Source organism: Bos grunniens, chromosome 19 (assembly GCF_055505025.1).
Source record: "Bos grunniens cultivar Pamir isolate PY7600 chromosome 19, Bosgru_T2T1.0, whole genome shotgun sequence".
NCBI lineage: Eukaryota > Metazoa > Chordata > Mammalia > Artiodactyla > Bovidae > Bos > Bos grunniens.
In genome coordinates, this window is record NC_141183.1 from 40,299,435 (window position 1) to 40,320,335 (window position 20,901).

The 20,901-nt window shown below is 50.8% G+C and overlaps 1 protein-coding gene and 1 non-coding gene across 11 annotated transcripts in view; both read left to right on the plus strand.

Moving 5' to 3' along the window:
- Nucleotides 1-20,901, plus strand: part of SMG6 (SMG6 nonsense mediated mRNA decay factor) — a 200,673-nt gene that overhangs the window by 84,758 nt on the left and 95,014 nt on the right. For 7 of the 10 annotated variants that reach the window (XR_015148077.1, XM_086359686.1, XM_086359690.1 and 4 more), the window contains 2 exons: nucleotides 7,500-7,616; nucleotides 9,214-9,382. Coding sequence is in view for 9 of the 10 variants with exons in the window: in XM_086359686.1 (XP_086215812.1) it covers nucleotides 7,500-7,616; nucleotides 9,214-9,382 (286 nt within the window). In the remaining variant the exon portion in view is untranslated. Of the gene's footprint in view, nucleotides 1-6,985; nucleotides 7,028-7,499; nucleotides 7,617-9,213; nucleotides 9,383-20,901 lie in introns of all 10 variants that reach the window. The other 3 variants (XM_086359688.1, XM_086359691.1, XM_086359687.1) reach the window with 1 other exon arrangement.
- Nucleotides 788-860, plus strand: TRNAK-UUU (transfer RNA lysine (anticodon UUU)). The gene has a single exon. It is a non-coding gene; the product is annotated as a tRNA-Lys (tRNA).

Genomic DNA, 20,901 nt, shown 5'->3' on the forward strand with positions numbered 1-20,901 from the left:
TCGGGAAGAATGACTCCTCCCAGTTTGTTCTTTTGCAAGGTTGTTTTAACTATTCTAGGTCCTTTGCCTTTTTGTATAAAGGTTAAAGTTTTATTTTAGGATGAAGTTTGTTTTTGTCTACAAAAATCTTTGCCCAGATTCTGATAGTAATTGTGTTAAACCTATAAATCTTTATGGGCAGAATGGATATCTCTACAATATTGATTCTCTGATCCATGAACATTAATAAGTCTCTCCACTTATTCTGGGTCATCTTTATTTCTTTCATCAGCATTTGTAGCTTTCAGCCTAGGATCCTATTCATATTTTGCTAGATTTATACCTAAGTACAGAGAAGGCAATGGCACCCCACTCCAGTGCTCTTGCCTGGAAAATCCCATGGATGGAGGAGCCTGATAGGCTGTAGTCCATGGGGTCGCTAAGAGTCGGACACGACTGAGCAACTTCACTTTTACTTTTCACTTTTATGCATTGGAGAAGGAAATGACAACCCACTCCAGTGTTCTTGCCTGGAGAATCCCAGGGACGGGGGAGCCTAGTGTGCTGCCGTCTATGGGGTCACACAGAGTCGGACACGACTGAAGCGACTTAGCAGCAGCATACCTAAATATTTCATTTTCTTCGGCAATGTTGGTGTTTTTAATTTCAGTTTTCACATAGTTATTGCAGAGCTTTTGGTACAGAACTGTGGAGTAGTCTGAGGTTTTTATGTTCATAGCAAAGGAGAGAAGAAGAGTTGGAGTTTGAAACTTGAATCACAGGCATTTGAGAACCAGGTATGGGGAATTCCCTGATGGTCTAGTGGTCAAGACTCAGTACTTTTACTACTGAGGGCCTGGGTTCAATCCCTGATCAGGGAAGTAAGATCCTACAAGCAGCGCAGCCAAAAAATATACAGAAACCAACTAAAGGAAAAAACCACAAGGTATGAAAACAGTGTATATGTGTAAGAGCAGGCAGACTGGGCTCAAATCCCAGGTTTGACACTTACTGGCTTTTTGAGCTAGGGCCAGTCATTTAACTTCTCTGAGCCTATTTTCTCAGTTGTCAGAAAGGGAGAATAACCTCCTGTGCAGATCTTTTGTAAAGCTCCTTGATTTTATATATATACATATATATAAACACATACACACACACATATGCTCTGTACAGGTCTCCCTATATCTTAGTTATTATTTCTGGCCACAGTGGAATCATCGTTTATGATCCACAAATGGAGAGGCAAGTGTACCTGCTGTTAAGAGCAGCAATCGTTTCTTGAACCACTTCATGGTGCTAATTTTTAAGGATGTGAAGTCTTGACATAGCTCTTGTCCTCAAGGGGCTGATAATTTTGTTGAGGAAGGATGCTGTATGCATAAAAACTCCAGGACTAGGCATTCCTTGTCCAGTCCCCAGTGTGGTGCAGACAGTGGGTGCACCAGGGAGCTTTCTCTTCCTGGGTTCTGTTTGCCCTGCTCGTGCCCTGCTCATCAGTGTGGCTTCTGGTTGTTGTTGATGAGAGAATGCGTGGAGGTAGGAGGGGGTGTGTACAGATTTAGGGGAAGGGGGTCATGTGGGAATAAGTAATTAATTTTTATACTTTCCCCAGTAAACCATCGACCCTTTTTATGATGTCATGAGGGATTCCTTAATTTTGCAGCTGCTTCCTGGTTACGTCAGAGGGGAGCCTCTCACCCCACAGCCTGGAGCTGCGCTCCTACAAGAATTGGAAACAAATGAAGTGCTGAATATCTAATGGCTTCCACAGGGAGAGCCCGTTCAGACTTCCCAGGCCTCCTTCTGCAAGGTCTTCCTCAAGTATTTCTGACCCCCTGAAGTGTCTTTGTTCTGAAAAGACAGGACTGGCCCGGAGCCAAGTGGGCGGGAGCCTGGGGACTCCGTGCCGCACAGCCCCCCTCCCTCCAGGTGTTCCACAGTCCCAGTTTCTGCCCCTCTCCTGGATCTCATTTGGTGGGTGTTTCCCTTGTTGGGATCTCAGGATCCTCTGGAACCTGCCAAGATTATCAGCAAGGGTCCTTTCCTCCCCGCATCATCTCCATCTTCTCTTCTCTCTTCTCTTGATTTTCCTTCCACAGTGTTTCTCACATCTGTGCACGCCTTTCAGTCCCCTCTCCCACCTGTCTTCTAAGAAAGATGTTACATTTATTTGGTATTATAAAGTTTATGAAGTGCTCTACATGTCACTCCTCTTCATTCAAGCAAGTTCACGTCCTCTTAGCTTCCCAGCCTGTTTGCCTCCCTGTCACTTTTTTCCAGCTACGCTAATCCATCCTAAATGCTTTAGCTAGATTTAGCTAGACCTCCTCACTCCCTCTTGGGTCCAGCCTGTGTTTGCTGCCCTGGCATCGAAGGCCCTGTGCGATGGGTCCCTGTTTTATGACATGCCGAATATAGTGCTTGCTGTCAGAGTACGTGCTGGTGTGTCTCTACCTGCGTGCCTCTTTAGCACGCTCCATCTTTGTTCATCTTTTGCAGCATGGATGTGTTCTCTTCCATGAAACCTTCCGTGATATACACTAGCAGGAAATAGTTAGAGAAAGCATCTTATTTCCGCCTTCCTTATGGAATGCCATAATACATGGTCTTGAATTACAGTTATTTGGGTGTCTGTGTAGTATTCTCGTCTTCCTTATTAGAATATCATCTTCTCATGGACAGTATCCTGTTTTCCATCGTACCTCCACAATTGAGCCAAATCAACAACTGTGGAGTCAGTGGGAGAGGTCACTTTGTCGGGAGGCTGGGATTTCCTTTGTCCCGACATCTACCCGCTTGCTAAGAGAAAGTTAAAGAGTTTATAATCCTTAAAAAAAAAATAAAAAAAAATAAAAAAGAGTTTATAATCCTGGAAAATCCAGAAGGACAGTAGGGTCTCAGAGAGAAGACACATTCCCTCCCATGTTCCTCTGTCTTGTCTCGGACACATTTTGCTCAGGGATACGTCCTGGATTGCCTTCCACCCAGTCAGCCTATATTCTGCCATTGTGCATGAATATAGTTTGGCTGTATTGGTGCCTGATTTTTCTGACTCATTCATCATCCTCTCGAATGATGAATTTTATTCCCTGGGGAATAAAGTGATGCCCTGATGGCGTGGACATCTCTGCTTTTGCTGTGAGATTTTTGTCTGATTCTTATAAAAGCGACTGCCTCTTCCACCTCCCTGTCAGCCAGCAGCTGCCACAGGGAACTCTGTGTCTTGAGCAGCAGCAGTCGAAAGATGCTCTCACTGCCCACTTCCTGTAGACGGGGAGGTTTTGGTGGGCTGCTCAGGAGTGGTGCCAGCTCTGTGTCTGACTGGTGACTGACTCATGAGAAAAGCAGCCTCATGTCTGAAAGATAAGAGCCAACAAATCGCCTCCAGGTGGTGTTAGTTTGGAGGTGACTGACCATTCATTTCCTCTCTCTGGGAGGAGCCGTTGGGGACGGAATCAGTGAATAAGTGGTCTTGCCTGCATTTTTCTCTGGCTGTTAGTGAAGCCGCTGAGCAAACAGTTGGTCCTCTCTGCTGGAATGGCGAGTGGACCCCAGTGCCCTCCGAATGCCCTCTGTGGCCATGGGGGTATCAGACTTAAGTGTCATCTGTCCCGTGTCTTCTCTTCATTACGCCTCTCATTCTTTTGCTAGGAGGTTGGCTGTGTGTGCCAGGCCAACTCTGCTTGTCTGTTGCTACCAGATTATTCCGTGACCAGCCAAACCTCAGCCCTGCTGATCTGATTTCCTCCAGATCTCCCCCTGACCCAGGAATTGATCAGAAGTGATGGTTCTGAACTGCGGTCCCTTGGCCGGGCTCCACGGGTCTGGGCAGGTGGGCCTGCCTCGCCTCCGCGCCGCTCCCCTCTCCCTGCTCCCGCCTCGTTCCCATTTCCTGCAGGACACCACTCTGCCATCCTGGAGCCGTCAAGCACAGCTTTGCTTTGGCAGCACCGTCGTGCACACACGGGTGGGAGAGGGGCCGTGTTTATCACTTTTCCTGGAGATTATCTGTTTAAGCACTTCTCTGACAGTTACAATAACAAGGGCAGTGTGTTGTGTTTCCCAGCAGAAGGACACTTGCTGTTGAAAGATGTATAGCACTAATTAGAAATACATAACATCCGGCCACATGGCAGCCTTCTCCCGGCCGCTCCATTTCCTGATTTCATACAACTTTGACGACAGTTGGTTTATGTTTTCCATGAATATGTTCTCAGAAAAATGAGAAGGTCTCCTCGTTAATAGGAGCGAGAAGAGTGTTTCTGCTTGAGCAGGTATTTGGCCAGAGGAATGGTAGGAGCCACAGTCACCTGCCCCTCTGAGAGCGTGTGGGAGGGGTTCAGACTTCAGGTGACTCTCTGGTACGAGACATTTCCGTCTGACTTCCTCAGCCAGAAGCTTTCCCCTACCCCCTTGAACAGGCCTGCTTTTGGAAAGAAGGGGAAAGGCTGTTTCACAATGTTAATGAGTTCCTCAGCTCATGTCAGGCTCCAGCCACCTGACACAAAGCCAGAGGAACCCAGGCAAATACCAAGGCGAACAATGCTTTTTCCTTCCCCACCCCACATCACTTGTTGGCCTGGCCCAGCCCCCTCCAGGGATATATATGGGCCTCTGTGAGGGTGGCGCCAGTTTCCTAGGCCTCACCTGGGATAGATGGGCCTGGGACCCTGGATGCTGCTTTCCTGCCTACTTGCATCATGTGGGTCCTTCTCAAGGACTGGCATCTTACAGCTTCTAGCCCACAGAAACCTAAGTGAGGCGGACAGCATCTCCCGAAGATACCATAGCACTTAATACATTTCTCACTGGAGGCATGGGGTCTGAGTCACCATGGTTACTTGGGGGTAATAAATAACCCATTTAGAAGGTCCTAAGATTTCAGGGACCCTGTTTTATTTGTAGCTTTGTGTGTGTGGGTGCTCAGTGTGTGCTTCGGGTACCACTGAGCTGTGGAGGAGGGCAGGCCTTCCAGAAGTGTTCTATGTGCAGAGCTGACCAAGACCCAGGCATTCTGATCCCCAGAGATAACTGTGGTATCACCACCTACTTGATCAGCACAGGATAGTGTACTGATTTGTATTAATACCTCCCCATCCATCAGACCCAAACACAGCAGGGAGTGCTGTCAGGCCCTTCCCGGGGAGATGGAAGGGTGAAGGGTGAGGTGATGTAACCGTGGCCAGGGGCAGAGCCGTCATGCAGCTGCCTTTCAGCCACAGCCCTGAGAGGTGGTTGATCCCTTCCAGACATAGCAGAGAGGCTCCAGTTGTTGCTTCTTTACCTGGTCCTCAGACCTTCCTGCAGGAAGCTTAAAAAGGAGCCAAGCTGGACTCCCCAGAGGCCTCCGTGTCGTTCCTAAGCAGTTGATTCTCCCCTTGAGTCTTGCTTTGTGCACTTTGAGAAAGTGTCTAACCCAAGGTTGCCGTTTGTCATAAAAATAGAAATGGTCTGGGTGAAAGTCATCTCTCTTTGCCCTGTCTTTTCTTTATCAAGGCTGATGAGAGTATCTTGTTGTAGTCCTGGGCTTCTGCCAGTCCTTGGAGTTCAGATATCCACTTGCGTCTCTTCTGAGGGCCTTCTGTGTGCAGGTAACTTCTGCGTGTGCCCAGGAGTTCCCGTGGACAGAGGAGCCTGGTGGGCTGCAGCCCATGGGATCACAAAGAGTCTAACACAGCTTAGCAACTAAACAACAACAGCTTCTGCCCAAGATGTCCTGTTGATGAGGGGACACTAATGTGTACTCAGCGTGTCGTCTGCCAGGATGTGGCCTCCACTCATCCTCTCCTAACTAGCCTCTCCTAATAAGTCCCTCTGTCCAGGACTCACTCTCCCGTTCTGGGCTCTGTTGCTGCTGGCAGTGCTGGGCAGGGGCCTGGCCTGGGCCAGGGTGATTTGGAGAGTGCCGTTGTGTATAGTGAGCATGGAGGGGAGAAGCTGGCAGCTTTCCTTGGGATGGCTTCCATGTCTCCCCCTTCCCTGCTGTCCATCCTCCCTCTGCTTGGTCCTTGGATGCTCGTTTCCTTTCTCTCTAGCAGAAGTTTAGGGCCTTACCAGAGGAAGAAGGAGACGGGTGATCTATTCTCATCACATGGATTGTTACCACTTCCTTACTGCCTGCCACAGTTGAATTGGAAAGTTCGAGGCTGACATTTGGGACCATTGGGCATCTGGCAGGCTGGTGGGAAAACCACAAGAGAAGAATTGCTACACTGATGCTAGTCATATGTTGGGACCTTCTGAGCAGCAGCCTGTTCCTTCTACCCCCAGGGCTTTCTAAAGTGGTTTGGGGCTGGCTTTGCATACTCCAGTCATGTTTGTTCCTGTGGCCAAGACGGTTAGGAATAACTGTGGTTGTATAGCATCTCCTGGAGTAAAGACTTCAATTAGGCCCCATTGAAAAACCGAGTGTCAATGAGGGGAGAGGCAAGAGGGCTCCCCCTTGACTTCCGAGGTTAAAACGCAAGCAGGGACAGAGATCAAACGTGCAGCTCATTATGCTTTTAACACTTGGAGATTCTGAGAGTTCTCCCGTATTACAGGAGGAATTAACAGATCAGCTGCTGCCAGACCAAGCAAGCCTGGCTGTGGATTCTGCCTCCTGCGTATATAGGGGTCTCCTCCCCTGGGGCTGCAGCCTGGCCTGCTGCCTTCCGCTTGTCACCTGTTTCTCTCAGGGCTGCATGAGGTGACCGTCAGGGAGGGCCGCTGACAGGGAGCGGGTACAGACAGTGGTTTGAGGGTTATGTGCTGTAGCTCCTGCTAAAGGATAGGCCCGGCCACCACCAGGGTGGCTCCTTTCCCTGACCCACAGCGGGAAGGAAGTTGGTCAGGCTCAGGAAGTGAGGGGCATAGACTGCTAATGTTAGAACCAGGTTTATTTCTTAGCCCTAGAGGAATGAATAGGTGAAAATTAAAGCTAATACTTGCTTAAGTGCTTATTGTGTGCCAGGCACTGTCCTTTATAAAATTTGACTCATTCAGTGAAAAATATATTATTTCTAAGTGTCGTGTGTGTTCTCTGAGGAGGAGGAGGAACAGAGAGAAGGTAAGGCTGGAATCAAAGGTTGGTGCTTCAAGAAAATGACTTCTAAATCGGTGTTTTTCTCATCTTAATTGGTGACTGTATTCCTGCCATCTATGCATTAGAGAGACTGAGTTAACATGACTTCCTGTTCACTGTGGGTTCATGTCGTCAGCAGAGAGCATGCAGTTTGGGCTCCGACTGTACACCTGGGGTTACTGGTCTCGGGGAAGTGGTGTGAAACAGAATTCATACCAGGGAGCCCTATAATAACCATATCGGGCACTTAACCACATGCCAGGTATCCTAGTGAGTGCTTCACATGCGATACTTTGTTCAACCTTTTGACTGCCCTTTGAGAATGGGAATCTTCCAGCCCCAGGCTCAGGTGAGGAAAAGGAACTCAGTGACACGACCAAGGACTTCCTCCTCATAAGGTGGGGAGAGGACCCCTTAGCCCCCAGGACACTGATGGACTTGCCTTTCCCCTTCCCAGACTGCTTCTCGGAGGAGTGTCGCTCTGTGATCCAGGAGCAGGCTGCAGCCCTGGGCCTGGCCATGTTTTCTCTCCTGGTGCGACGCTGCACCTACTTACTGAAGGAGTCGGCCAAAGGTAAGCAGACGAGGGCCCCTGGCTGGTGGGCCTTCCAGCTCCTGGGTCCTGTCCAGACACGCTCAGGAGGCCGTGCTGCGTTCTCCGTGTCTTCTCCCTCTACTCCAGGCTCCCTCTTGCCAGCGTGCCCTCTTCCTTTTGCCTACCTGACTAGTCCCACTTCCTCTCCGGCCCTCCTTCCGTTCTGTGGAAAGGAAAGGAGACTTCTTTCATCCTCTGTCTCTCTTCTCCTCTAACAGGATTTTCACTGTACCTCTGAACTGCTGAGTGTTCATGCAACTTGAAAAATGAGTTTTCCTTGATGTTCATAATTGATGTTTTGGTTTCCACCTCTCTCTCTGTATGTCCTTCTTTGTTTGGTACCTACCTGGTGGGGGCTGTAACCGCTGTGGACCAGCCATCTCCAGGAGACTGACTGGACCAGATCAGGGGTTCTTTCTAGCCCCTGAAAGAACTAGCTCCTGAAAGCCACTGCTTTTTGAGCAGTGTCCCCATGTCCTTTAAGTCTGCCCTTAGAATTCCAAGCCTGACTTCTGGGCCATGTAAGGCAGGGCTGAAGGGTGCACCTTTCTTTCAGCTTCTGGATCAGTTGTGATGAGTAGTGAGGCCCCTCTGTTGTTCGCCAGCCACATCAGCCTTTGGGAGTGCCTCTAGCGGCTGGAGTCGCCTATTTAGAGCAAGGGAGGTTAATTGGATAGAATCTCAAATTTACAGAAAAGTTTTGGGAATAATACTCTCTTACTTACCCCTCACCCAGACTCCCTAATTGTTAACTTTCTACCACACTTGCTTTAAGTTCTCTCTCTTTCCATACGTACACGTATACGTATTATTTTCTTTATGAACCATTTGATCATAAGTTGCAGACATGGTAGCTTCCCCGCCCCGCCCCTTCCCGCACCAGATACTGGACTGTGTACTTCCTAGTCACAAGGACCTTCTCCTACACGACAGTGCTGTTATCACAGTCAGGAAGCCAGCGTTGATACAGTACTATTACTGAATCTACAGACCTTACTGAGTTTGTATTAGTTGTCCTAAAAAAATATTTTTTTTCTGGTCTAGGATGCACTCCAGGATCAGACGTTGCATTTAGATGTCATGTCTCTTTATAGTCTCCTGCAACATGGATGGTTTCTGAATATTCCTTTGTTCTTCATGCTCCTGACATTTTTGAAGTATGCAGGACATTTATCTTGTAGAACACCCCACTGTTTGGGTTTCTCTGATACTTCCTTACCATCAAATTCGGGTTGTTCCGTTTGAGTAGGAACCCTGGTGCCATGTCAGTGCTGTGCTGAAGGAAGGCTAGAGTGGGTGTGGGTTGGAGGCTGGAGGCCAGGGTGGCAACCCTGTCGCCAGGCCGCAGGTGGAGCACAGGCAGCTGTGTGCAGGGCAGACCCAGTGCACTGGTTCTCTCTCTGTCCTGCTTTTCAGAATCCTCTTAGGTACTGGCACTTGTCCTTCGCTTCTGGGCCTGGCTGTCCTGTGGATGGGGTCTCCCTTCCCTGGGAGCTGGCTGCTGTCCCAGCGCCTCACTGGCCGCACGCAGGGCCACTGTAGATCTAGGCCCAGCTCTTACCCTTTGCCTCTGCAGCTCAGCTGTCCTCTCCTGAGGGAGAGGAGGATCAAGATGACATCAAGGTGTCCTCCTTTGTCCCGGACCTGAAGGAACTGCTCCCCAGTGTGAAGGTCTGGTCAGACTGGATGCTCGGCTACCCAGACACCTGGAACCCTCCGCCTACCTCCCTGGAGCTGCCCTCACAGTGAGTCAGCCCTGCCTGCCCGAGTTCCCACAGCCCCCTCCTGTGGCCTGCTGACCTGTGTCTCCCCTCTTTACTTGAACTTGGGTGTTCCCCTTCCGTGAACACCTCCCAGGCCCCTGCTTCTGCCTGCTCTCTGGTCCATTCCTCCTCCTCCTCCTCCTCTCAGTCTCTCTTTCTCTCACTTCATGGCTTGCTCTGTTCTGCTCCTTGCCCTTGATCTTGTGAGTTTTCACTGTGCACTGCTCACGCTCACCGTCTCCGCAGCTACTTCCCAGGTCTGGGTGGGTGTCGGTCAGTGTGTGAGACCCTCTCTGTCTCTCCCTTTTAGTTCGTCTCCGTGCATCTCTCAGGCCCTTGCCGCTTCTCATGCTGTCCTGCGCACTGTCTCCCCACCTCCTTCTCACGATGTGGTGTGTGTGGGGGTGAGAGCATAGACTGCTTTGCACTCACTGCATCCCCATCCCCCGCAGCACATCCTGCCTCGTCCCCCTGGCTCTGGATGTTGGTGTGGGGAAAATGTGTCTGCTGGATGTCTCTATGTAGATCTCTTTTTTCTCTCTGTTATAAAAATTGTGGTAAAAAATAAATACGACAGAGTTTGCCATCTTAACCATTTTTAAGTCTACGGTGCATTCACGTTGTTGTGCAACCATATAGAGCGATTTCTTGTGTTCATAGCAGTGTGTGAGTTGTAGCTCTGTGTGTGCCTGCTTGGGTCTTGTTGTCTGTGCGTGTCTGATTGTGAGGGTTTTTTTGTATTAATGTGTGTGTGTCTGAGGGGATTTGTCTACTGAAGGCTCTGGGCGTGCCTGTCCATGTCTGCGCATGTATACGTGTCCACGTGCTGTGTCCACATCTGTGTCTGGGTCTCTTTGCAGGGCTCCTGTGTCCCCTGAGGACCCTGTTGCACTGTGGTCTGACGCCCTGTCTCTGTGTTCATATGTGCGTCTGGGCCCATGTCAGTCCATCTCTGCTTCGGTCCTGCCTGTGTCTCTCTGTGTGGCTGTGTCCTGTGGGAGTGTCTGTTCCTGAGCATCTGTACCCAGGACTGCCTGTGTCCCTGTCCATATTTGTCTGTGAGTGTATCTCTGTGTGTCAGTCTAGGTCTCTCTGCTGGGGGCGGGGGACGTTTCTCTATATGTGGGTCTTCCTGTACCCATCCACCTGCCTCTGTCCATTCCTCCTGCCCATCTCAGCTTCTTCCCGCCTGCCTCTTCTCCCACCTCCCTCCCTGCTGTTTGTGTGTGTCTGTATCAGGGGTCAGCAAGCTGTGGCCCATGAGCTAAGAATGGTTTACATTTTTAAATGGTTGAGAGAAAGATCAAAAGTATAAGACTTCATGACTTGCAGAAAGTGTATGAAAAGGGACCCTGAAAAGCGCCCATAAAGCTGTATTGGAACACAGCCATGCTTGTTTGTTCCCTCTGTCCACGCTGCTCTCGCGCTGCAGTAATAGGGCTGAGCAGTTGTGACAGAGACCATACTGGCTGCAGAGCCAAAAGTACTTACCGTCTGTTCCATTATAGAAAAGGTTTGACGGCTCCTGCTCCATACCCGTGTTCCTGTGCGTCTTGTTCTTCTGTGTGCTCAGGTCGCTGTGTATGTTCTTCTGTGTGTTCAGGTTGCCGTGTATGTGTGTGTGTGTTTGCCTAAGAGCGCCCTAATGTGTGTGCACCCAGGCCTGTTTCTGGTCAATTCTGTTGACTGTCCATTTCTCTCCCTCATTCTTTCTCTTTCCCTGTCTCGGTTTCTCCCTCGGCATTTCTCTGTCTGACCTTTCTGTCTCCCTTTCTACAACCCCCCTCCCTCCCTCTTCCAGCAGCTGTATTGGGGTCTCTGGCAGGTGTGGTACACGCACAGTTCCTTCACGCTCTGTGTTGGGCATATGCGTGTGTGTTCGGGAGCAAGCATCCATGCCCAGCGTCTTCTCATTCTTGCCTAGTGCTCTTCCCTGGGAGGGGAGAGTACTGGAAGGAGGAGGATGGATGGCTAGGATGGTACATTTCTAGGGAGTGGGGAGGGGTGCTTCTCTGGGCTGGGAGCCATGCCATGGGAGTCTCCAGGCTCCTGGGTGACATGCAGAGGTTTCTGGTCAGCAGTTAACTGACCTTTCCATGTGGACTGTAGAATCTGATTCTTTCTTGCCTTTCCTTCCTCATATATCTCCCTTGCTCCTCACCCCAGGAAGCCACCCCTGGACCATTCAGCCTGCCCTTCCCAGGACCCCCAACTCTGGCTCTGTAACCCTGTGGGTGATGCTCACAGCACCAAACAAATCTCTGCATCTTTCCTGTGAACCCTCTTAAGTTTCCAGGACGCACTCCAGGCTGAGGCCCGGTGAGGCAGAGTTGAACCCTGAGCTGGGCAGCTGCAGATACATAAAGGAGCAGGCTGATCTGGCTTGGGGCAGCCAGTTCTCAGCAGCGTTCCCTGAAGAGTTAACATGTCAGCCTCCGACTTTTCAGGCCATTAATCTGCAATGCCGACTAGGCAGTTTGCAGTTCTGGAAAGAAACTGACAAGGAAGGACTCTTGCTCACCAAGTATCTCAAGCCACTGCTTCTGAGCATGTGCAGGGGTCACAGTGTCTTCCTGTCTTTCACTTGGCCTGGGGGAAGGCAGACCATCTGCTCCTGGAGCTTGGGCCTTCCCTGGGTCACTCCATCTCACAGTCTTAGGTATGGTCGACCCAGGTCGTTTCCCCATATCCTGGCCATCAGGCTGGCTAACTGCTCTGCTGTGACCTGTCTCCCTTCTCCCCTCCTCCCTCTCCCACCCCCTTGGCTTTTGTTTGGCTGAGGAAATGGAAAGCTCACACAGGAAGTGCTGGGCCTCATTTGCTCGAGGTGCTGAGTCTGTTTTCTCTGTGGATGCTGGAGCAAATGGACCGTTGCCGGCTCATGCGAGCTGCTGCCCATCTTTGGGCAAGGGCTCAGTCTGCAGCTGGGCACGTGGTCCAGGCTACATCCACCCCCAACTGGCCTTCACCTCCAAGGCCAGAGGCAAACGGGGCTGGGACATGTGAATCAAGTTTGCTCAGTCTTTTCAGACTTTCCTTCACAGGGATAGCAAATCTGACCAAATACTGTGAATCTGATTGCTTAGTAAACAAGTTCCTGTAGCTGTTAACTTACTCTTTGATGAGTCCAGACTAGGCTGGAGAAGTCAGTGTGGTAGAGAATAGAGTCCTTCCTGCACTGTCTGCCTTTGCAGTCAGAATCAGTGGCTGGTTGTCTCTGGAATGCAAATTTAAGCATAGAGGAGGGGCCCCGCCATCCCGGGGCCTGACCACAAGGTACGGTGGTTTGATGGCTGGTGCCACTGGACAAAGCAGACCTGGTCTAACCATCACCCCATCTCATAGTCTTCAGATCCAAGCTGTGGAAAAGTGGAGTAAGAATTTACCTCCCTTCTTTCTGGTTTCTCATATAACTGCCTAACATTCACTGAGTGGATGCTGTAGTTGAGGGATTGGCAGGGTCTGGTGGTTCTTCTCTAGGTTACAAAATGACATCTCCCATCCACTGATCTTCCATACTGTGGAGCCTTTTTCTTTTAAGGCTGTGAGGAATAACATACTCCAGATAGTTCTGTAGATGTCAGAATAGAAATCCCTCTGACACACTAGGTCCCTATGCTGCTCTTCACTTTGGAACGTCTGGGAATGATCTCAAGAAAGTAGGAAGGAAATCGCTTCCACCTAACACCTCTCCTTCGCGTGTTTTCATTAGTCTATGCCCGCATTTGTTTTCTGCAAAGTCAGATTCCTCATTGATCCTAAACTAAGGTGGCCAGAAAGCCTGTGCTTCAGTTTTCTTCTCCTCCAGAAATGCCTACTCCCACGTTGTCTCCTTGACACATTTGGACCCTTGTTTAATCGTTCTTCATTCCCTGTCTGCCTTTCATTGTGTTACCATGTTTCCTTGCACAGTCAGTCACTTGGAAGCATCCTCCACCTCCTCAGGGCAATTCTAAACCACATCATGAGGTCTCCCTGGTTTTCTCCTCTTGGCCCGTATTCCTCTTCTTTCTGGTCACATTGACTGTTCCTTGCAGGAGCCACTTAGGCACGTATGGAGCACTTGTTCTGATGGTGACAGGACTTCCCTGACACTGCAGAGTGACAGGGGCAGGGCTTCAGAGCCATTTGTGCCTCTGCACACAGTGGCACTTAGTAGGCTGGCATTGGCACGTGGGCACGTTGACCTCCCATTCGTGTCTGTTAGGAGTTGTAATGGAATGGCTTTGTATCGGAGATTTGGGTATGGAGGTTTGTATCAGGGTGTGGAAAGTTGCCTTGAGCCACTGTAAAAGGCAGTGTAGAGTGCTTTGGTCTGTTTAGAACAGATCACAGTCTTTGGAGGGGCCATTCACATGTTGGGGGTTGGAGGAGGAGTGGGGAGCACAGATTCTGTGGCTTTCGTGAGAGGGGAGGGGCAGCCACTCCTGACTCTGCCCAGGGAGCATGAGGCCGTTGTGAACATCAGGTGGTGGAGAAGAGCAGAGCAACGGGCTTCCACGAGCCCACGCGTAGCCCCCTTGCATCCCAGGACCTTTGGCAAGGCGAGGTCAGTGGGACAACCTACCTCATTTCAGAGGCTCCACCAAAGCCAAATCTTCCCTCATCTTGATCTCTAGTTCTCAGTAAGTGAAAGAGTCAGGGGACTTTGAGAACATCCAAACCTAGCCCAGCTGTGGCAGTTGGTTTATTGCTTTCAGCTGGTACTTGAACCCAGGTCCTGGTCTTGGAGGCTTTCCCAGGTTTAATCCCCGGAGCTTTCTCTGCAGCTGTATGACACTGCGCTGACCCCGAATGAGGATAGGAAAATAGAACCGGTGCCAAGCCAGAGTCTCTTTTTCATTTGGAGTCTGGCTGTCTGCCCATGACCAGGGTTACATAATGGGAAACATAGCTGGGGCTCTGGAGAGCCCGCGCTTCACCAGGCTGCCCAGACCTTCGCATTCTGATGCTATATATCTTCCTAATTGTAGCTCGGATGCATTTATCACACTGTTGGATTGGAGTACTGTTAAAAAAAAAAACCCTCCAGAAATTCCTGGACTTGCTGCTTTTCCATGGTTTGCCTTGTGTAGTCTACGGAGCATGCTGGAAATGACCTGGAGTGAGCCCCCTGAGGTGCCGCCACCTTGGGAGACGTGGGGACATGGAGGGAGCGTGCAGTAAGCTCATTTCCGCAGGGAGCCCGCCTGTGCTGACCCTGTAGACGAGATAGACATTCCTGAGTTAAAAAGAAGCTCGTTTGCTCACCCTCCTAGGGCAGCTCTGAAATAAGAACTAATCCCAAGCCTGGTCGGCACCCCTTCAAGGACGCTTAATACGTCTTCCCAGAAGGGCATTTTAGGAGGTCACTAAGTACTAGTCCATCAGCACTTCCCTGAAGGAAGTGGTGGTGACTGTGGGAAGCCCCTTTGCTACCCTGGCTCCCCACCCAGTCTCCCTGGCTCCGGGTTGGGGCGTCAGCACTCTAGCCTGGCACCAGGGGGTTCCTCTTCCTCCAAGTGCTGAGTGTGGGGCACACGTGATCTCTCCCACGGCAGGAGCCGCCGTCCCCCGCCTCCCCCCCCCCACCACCACTCAGGACTTCTTGTGAGAGGAAGGGGTGTTGGCCCAAGGCTCCAGTCTGACCCCAGCAGGGTACAGCCGCTGACCCCGGGAGAGTACTTTCCAGCTCCAGGCTGAGGTTATTTGGGTCCAGTGTGTGCTAAACTGAGAAGACGTGTTGGAGTGGTTACAGCTCAGAACTCAGAGAGGCCGGAACCGTGAGAATCCGCACCAGGGAGGCCACCGAGGACTCCACTCAGGCCGTGGAGACGTCGAGGTCCCCTGGGGACCGCTCTTTCCCAAACACACAGTGCTGATGGGTTTAACACACCATCATCATGAGACCGAGGCCATACGTCCGAGCGTAGCTTAGGAGAACTGAAGTCAAATAAGGCGCTGACCTAGAGAGAGGTTGAGGGAGGCACAGGAGAGGTACTTGAGAAATCCTGGAATGAGGTTACCGTGACCTGCTGTTGGCCATAGGGCTCCAGCTGCACTGCTGAGAACATGAAGTTTATGTTCTCAGAGAAGTGCAGGGTGACTGGGCTGCAGATTGATTTTGCCCTATTGGGCAGAATTAATTTCAGCAGGCACTCTTCCAGGGGCCCAGGTTGACTTGTTTGTGTGAATTAGAAAGGCAGAAAGGATCTTCTTTAACCGAGTCTCGTAGTTCTCAATGGTCACCTAATAAACAGTGATGTTCTTGGAGGATGGTATCTGGCCACCCATGTCTTAACTCCTAGAGCAGTGAGCCCTGATAACGTCGTCTCCTGTTTATATCATGGTGGCATCTGGAAAATACACTGTGGTTCCCGAGTCTCAGAGAGAGCTGCATAGATCTCCCCCACCCCGACTCAGGCTCTGCCCCATCCTGCCGAGCTGCCTAGCCTGAGACCAGAACCAGAGCCTCAGCCCACTGAGAACAGAGTTGGCTTTCCAAGGGGCTTACCGAGCTCTTCAAGCCCAGGTACTGTTCTTTTGACTCTACCAGACTTGTTGCATTCAGGTCCGTTTCTGCTGTTGCCTGCTCATTTCCTCCAGTTTCCTCCAGTTGGGTGGGTGGGGGGAGGGGGTCCTGCAGGGCTCCCATGGGGGTTGGAACCCCGCGTGAAGGGTGGTGGACTAGAATACGATGGTCCGTCGGCAGACAAGTTTGAAAAAGAGGATATAACGTATCTTAAGAGCAACTTCTCTTGCTGTGGCCTTTAGCCTTTCCCCTTTGTGGCTGTAGTCCACAGACCATCTCTTTTTCAGTTTTCTTGTGCCTGGCTTCTGTGCCATCTTAGCTGTTTCCAGAGCTCCTCACTCCAGGAACCAAAGACCCAACTCGTTTCCCATCTGTACCGCTTCTCTGATCTTCCATAGCTCCGAAACACAATGCAGGGCTTCTTCTCACTCAACTCTTTCCGGGTTTGTTCTGCAGCTGTGGCGTTTGAATGTTAGTGTTTAAACAAGCTGGTATTACACAGGAAATGGCCACCTCCACAGGCCCCTGCAGGCTTGTAACATGGGGTCATTGTACTTGATATTAATCACCAGTCAGCCTGTTCCCCCAGTAAAAATATGAAGGGGTGTGTGAGGGCTCAGTCCTCCTCAGACTTGCCAGAAGGATGGCCTGAGCCCCAGTGGGGCCCTTGTCCTCATTCTCTGAACTGTCGTCCCGGCCTCGGGTGGAGTTAGCAGAAAAGTTCATACCTGACCTGCTCCCTATAAAGCCAGCAGATCTGCCTTCCTTTCTGAAGTTTAGGAAGGAGCTTGATAGAGATCTGTGGTATAACTTGCCTCACACCTGAATCTTTCCAAGCACGTTGTAGTTGAGTGGCATGTCATATGAGGAAATGCCAAAATTGAAGAAACCAGAAACCTACTGGTCCACCTGAGATCAGGGCTTCTCAGATCCTTGTACCGAAGCTGCTTTTCAAACGCTGTTTGCAGAACAAACCCCAGCCCGAAGGGTTAATCTGATTCCCCGAGTCAATATCCCCCCAAACAACCGGCCAAGAGTGTGCGTTGGTTCATTTCTGTGAAATGTGTTTCCCTAGTCACCTGGGCTGGCCTGGGCTGCATTGTATCGGCCGGCAGCTGCACCGCACTCAAACTGACAGCTACATTAAACCTTGGAATTCTGAGGCAATAAAAAGTAAATTAACTCTTATTTTTTTCCTTTCCTGGTGGAGTAAATGAATGCCTGTCTGTAGGGAAGTGAGCAAGCCTTGGTCCTGAGTGCATACCTCTAACTAGCCACCGCTGGTCGGTCCCAAGCTAGGATCTGGTGTTCAGACTCCAGCCAGAGGTCTACTTTCCCGGTGTGTGGCATGTTCTGTGGGGTTGGACCACTGGGTCACCCTGCAGCCGCCGATCCCTGCTCACTTAGTCACATCACAGCTGCCTGAGAGGCTCCCTTGCCGCCATTCTGAAGGCCATAAACAGACTCGCATGCAGTTTCATGTTCTCTGGCTGCCTTGTGTCTGTTTGGGGGGAAGATTTTTTTGGACTCTGGGAGCTTTTTCCAAATACGAGCTGGGACCAGAACAAACCAGAGGGATTTGCCCAAGCGGATAGTGCTCTAGAGGGTCCATTTAGAACCACTGGTGGCTTGAGCATGTCTGGAAACTCTCCTGGGGAGTCATTTCCTAAGTGTTTCTAGAAGAATGGGAGCGCTATAAAGTTCCTCACAGCCACCAGAATTGGACATCGGGCCCCTTGGCCCGGGCCAACCTTGAATCCTTAGCATTCAAGGGCTGCAGTAGGGTGAAGGTTGGAAGGCACTCCCAGCTGGGATAAAGACTAGAGCAGGAAAAGGCTAACTTTTCCCCTTCTACTCAGACAGGAAGCCCTGTGTTCACCCACGGAACTGACCTCTCAGCCCAGAGGCCTGATCAGGGTAAGCTGAGGTGACGTTGCCCAGGTTCCAGGAATTACCTCATCCCATTGCAGACATCTTAACTTTGAGCTCAGACATCTCACCTAGTTTTTCTAAGTACTTCTTCCTTTTAGTATTAGTTTCCTGACACTCCCTTCTCCCCCACCCTCTGTAGGGAGTCACTGTATGGTCCATGGGCACCTGGTCAGTTGTTGTGTTTATGGGGCTCAGCGAGGAGGGAGAGGACTATCGGTGAGCTATGCAGTGATCTGGGGCAGCCCTACTGCGGTACCAGAAGAAAGAAACCACTAGATCTGCACACCCATTTGGAGGGATACAGACAGAAATGACCTTTCCTTGGAGCATTTTGTGTATTTATTCCCTTGGTTCTGCTCAGTCTAGCTTGGCCCCTTGGGCCCCTTGACGTTTCTGGGGTGGGAACTCAGGACACTTCCTATGTCTTTTGGCATCAGCTGCTGTTTACAAATCAATACTAGGGTAGGACCTCCCATCCACTGCATTTATGCAGTGAGTGTCCAGGTTTGGGCACAAGGTGGGTGGTAATGGGCGAAAGGCAGATGTGGTCAGGGGTCCCTCGTGGTGGCCAGCAGTCTCTGGGAGGAGTCCGTTTTGGTTTATCTGAGCCTTAGGGACAGGGAGCATGGTAATGAGAACCACATGGTACCACATATTTCTTCGTCTTGGATCCAAGATGGTAGGGGTGGGGGGACGAGAGAGGGATGTGGGGCCTCCCATTGTGGCAGCCATGGGTAATTTTCTGCCGCCTCTCCCTGGCTTGAGATGCTGCTGCTCCCCACCACCACCTCGCCCTGCCCCCAAGTACGTCCTGAAGCAGCCTTGACCTGCACAGCACCAACCAAGGCCCCCAAGCCAAGAATTCAGCTGGGAGACTTTTCACCTTCTTCCTTCTCGCTGTCGTCTTTCCTGTTTATTTTCCAAATTGCTGCTCTGCAGCCGAGCAGTGCCTATTGGCCAGAGCTCACCACTGCTGTGGGATCAGACTCAGGCAGTGGGCTCAAGTGGCCAGCAGGGCACAGGGGGAGGAAGCGGGGAGCTGGAAGAGCCTCCCTGTGCGTCTCCCATGGGCAGCGCTAACCTCGGAGGCGGCCCTGAGCGGCCCTATCACATCCGGTGCTTGTCTCTGCAGCCGGGACCGGAGGATAAACTATCAGAGCTGTGGGGCAGTGCATCATTCCTCTTATTATTTTCTTCTCTGCAGATGGGGTCGTGGAAAGTTCAGTTCCTTTTAACCCTCCAAGTTCTGTTTATTCTACAGCTGGTAGCCTGAATGCCGCGTTTCCCATTACATCACAAAGGGGCTCAGGCAGATCTCCGCACAGAAACGTGTTGCAACTGTTTATTTTTTTCCATATTTAAACATTTCTGACAGCCAAACTCAGCCGAGCCAAAAGATGGAGCTTTGTGAATGAGTCCGGTCGTCAGTGTCTGTGCAGAGAGAGAGGCCTTAGAAAGCTCTCGCCCCTCCAGTGATTCTTCCCAAACACGTTCTCGTTCCTGGGCAAAGCCTGGGAGGCGAGTCATTGTGCGATACACGTGTGTTGATTATGTGCCGTTGTGTGATTAATGGAGCTGTGTTCCGCCTGGTTCCCAGGACACTCTTGAAAACAAGATGTTTCATTTCATGGCCTTTTCCTCATGCAGTGATTTCAGTAAATAAACCAGTGCAGGCTCCTTCCACCTGGATCCAGGCAAGGAATCCTCACACCTCCACTCCACTCTCTCCCCCAGCATCACCTTCAGTGCCATGGCCCTTGAACGCCCTCTCTTCTGCCATCTCCCAAAAGCTCCCCATCTCCGGGCGAAACACACTCCTCAGGTCTGAGGCCCCTCCCTGGCAGATCCGGCTCATGCGCAGTGACTCCTCTGGGAAGATTCCAGGATGTAGCTCGCTCTTATAGCTCTCTTCTGCTTCTCGCCTCTCGCCACCCCATCTCTTGAGCCTCATTGTAAAGCTTTTCTTTGTTATTCTGTGCAGCTCCTTTTAGAGTACAGCTTAGCATCCATAGGGCACTTGCCTGTTCCAGACGCCCTGGTTAAGGTATTCTGGAAAAGAAAGTGAAGTCCTGTACAGCCCAGGGCCTATAAACTTGGCGGGTCCCGGATCTGACCACAGTTTGACTGTTAGAGCTACAGACGAAAAAAGAAAGCTCTAAGGATCCTTAGCACTCACCAAAGCAGGGATGTGAGCCACAGGAGAGTTTTGACAAATGACAGTGACAGAGAAATGAACCTCCTTTTTCTGATTTGGCTCTGAAGTTCAAACTGGGGTGAGCCGGACTTTTTCTTTTCAGGAGTTCTTAGCATGTTCGACCAGGACCTGGTGATACGCAGTTAGGGTGAGCAGCCAACCCAGTTTGCCCAAGACTGAGGGGTTTCTGGCGACCTGGGACTTTCAGTGCTAAAACTGGGACAGTCCCAGGCAAACCAGAAGAGTTGGTCACCCTGTATGTTACCTTCCGCTTGTGTGGGAGAGGAGGGGGAGAGTGGTGGCCGAGACAGTATTGATATTGTTCACCTGCCGAAATGCGTGGGTGGCTTTTCCTTCCCAGGAGGGTCTTGGCAGGCCAGGAATGAGGTTTTTGTTGGGTGTGTTTGATTGTTTTCCTCCTTACCTATAGGAAGAGATCTCTAAACCACTGTAGGGGACTGGGGTGGGAGGCAACAACCACGTGACTCGTTGCCTGGTGTGTCTGGTCCCTCTGGCTGTGTAGGAGGAGGAGAGATTGGCGTGGTGTTGCTGTCTGTGTGGCATATACTTGGCTGGACAGGAGCAGGGGAATTCTGGGAGCCGCCTCAGGCACTGGTTGTCTTGAATGTTTGAGTAAGTGTCTCAGGCACACTGTCTGGAAAGGTGACAGGACCTGCATTAGGCAACTGATTCTCTAAATTCTTTTTCCTTTCTGGTTAGGATTAAAAGCGTCCCCCTAATCAATTTCAACTTTGCAGAGATGGACACACACACCCACCCACCAGATTACTGCCACGGGCACAGTTTTGTCTCTGAGCTCTTTGGGTTAGATTTCCTGGCAGATGCCAGCCATAGACGGCATTT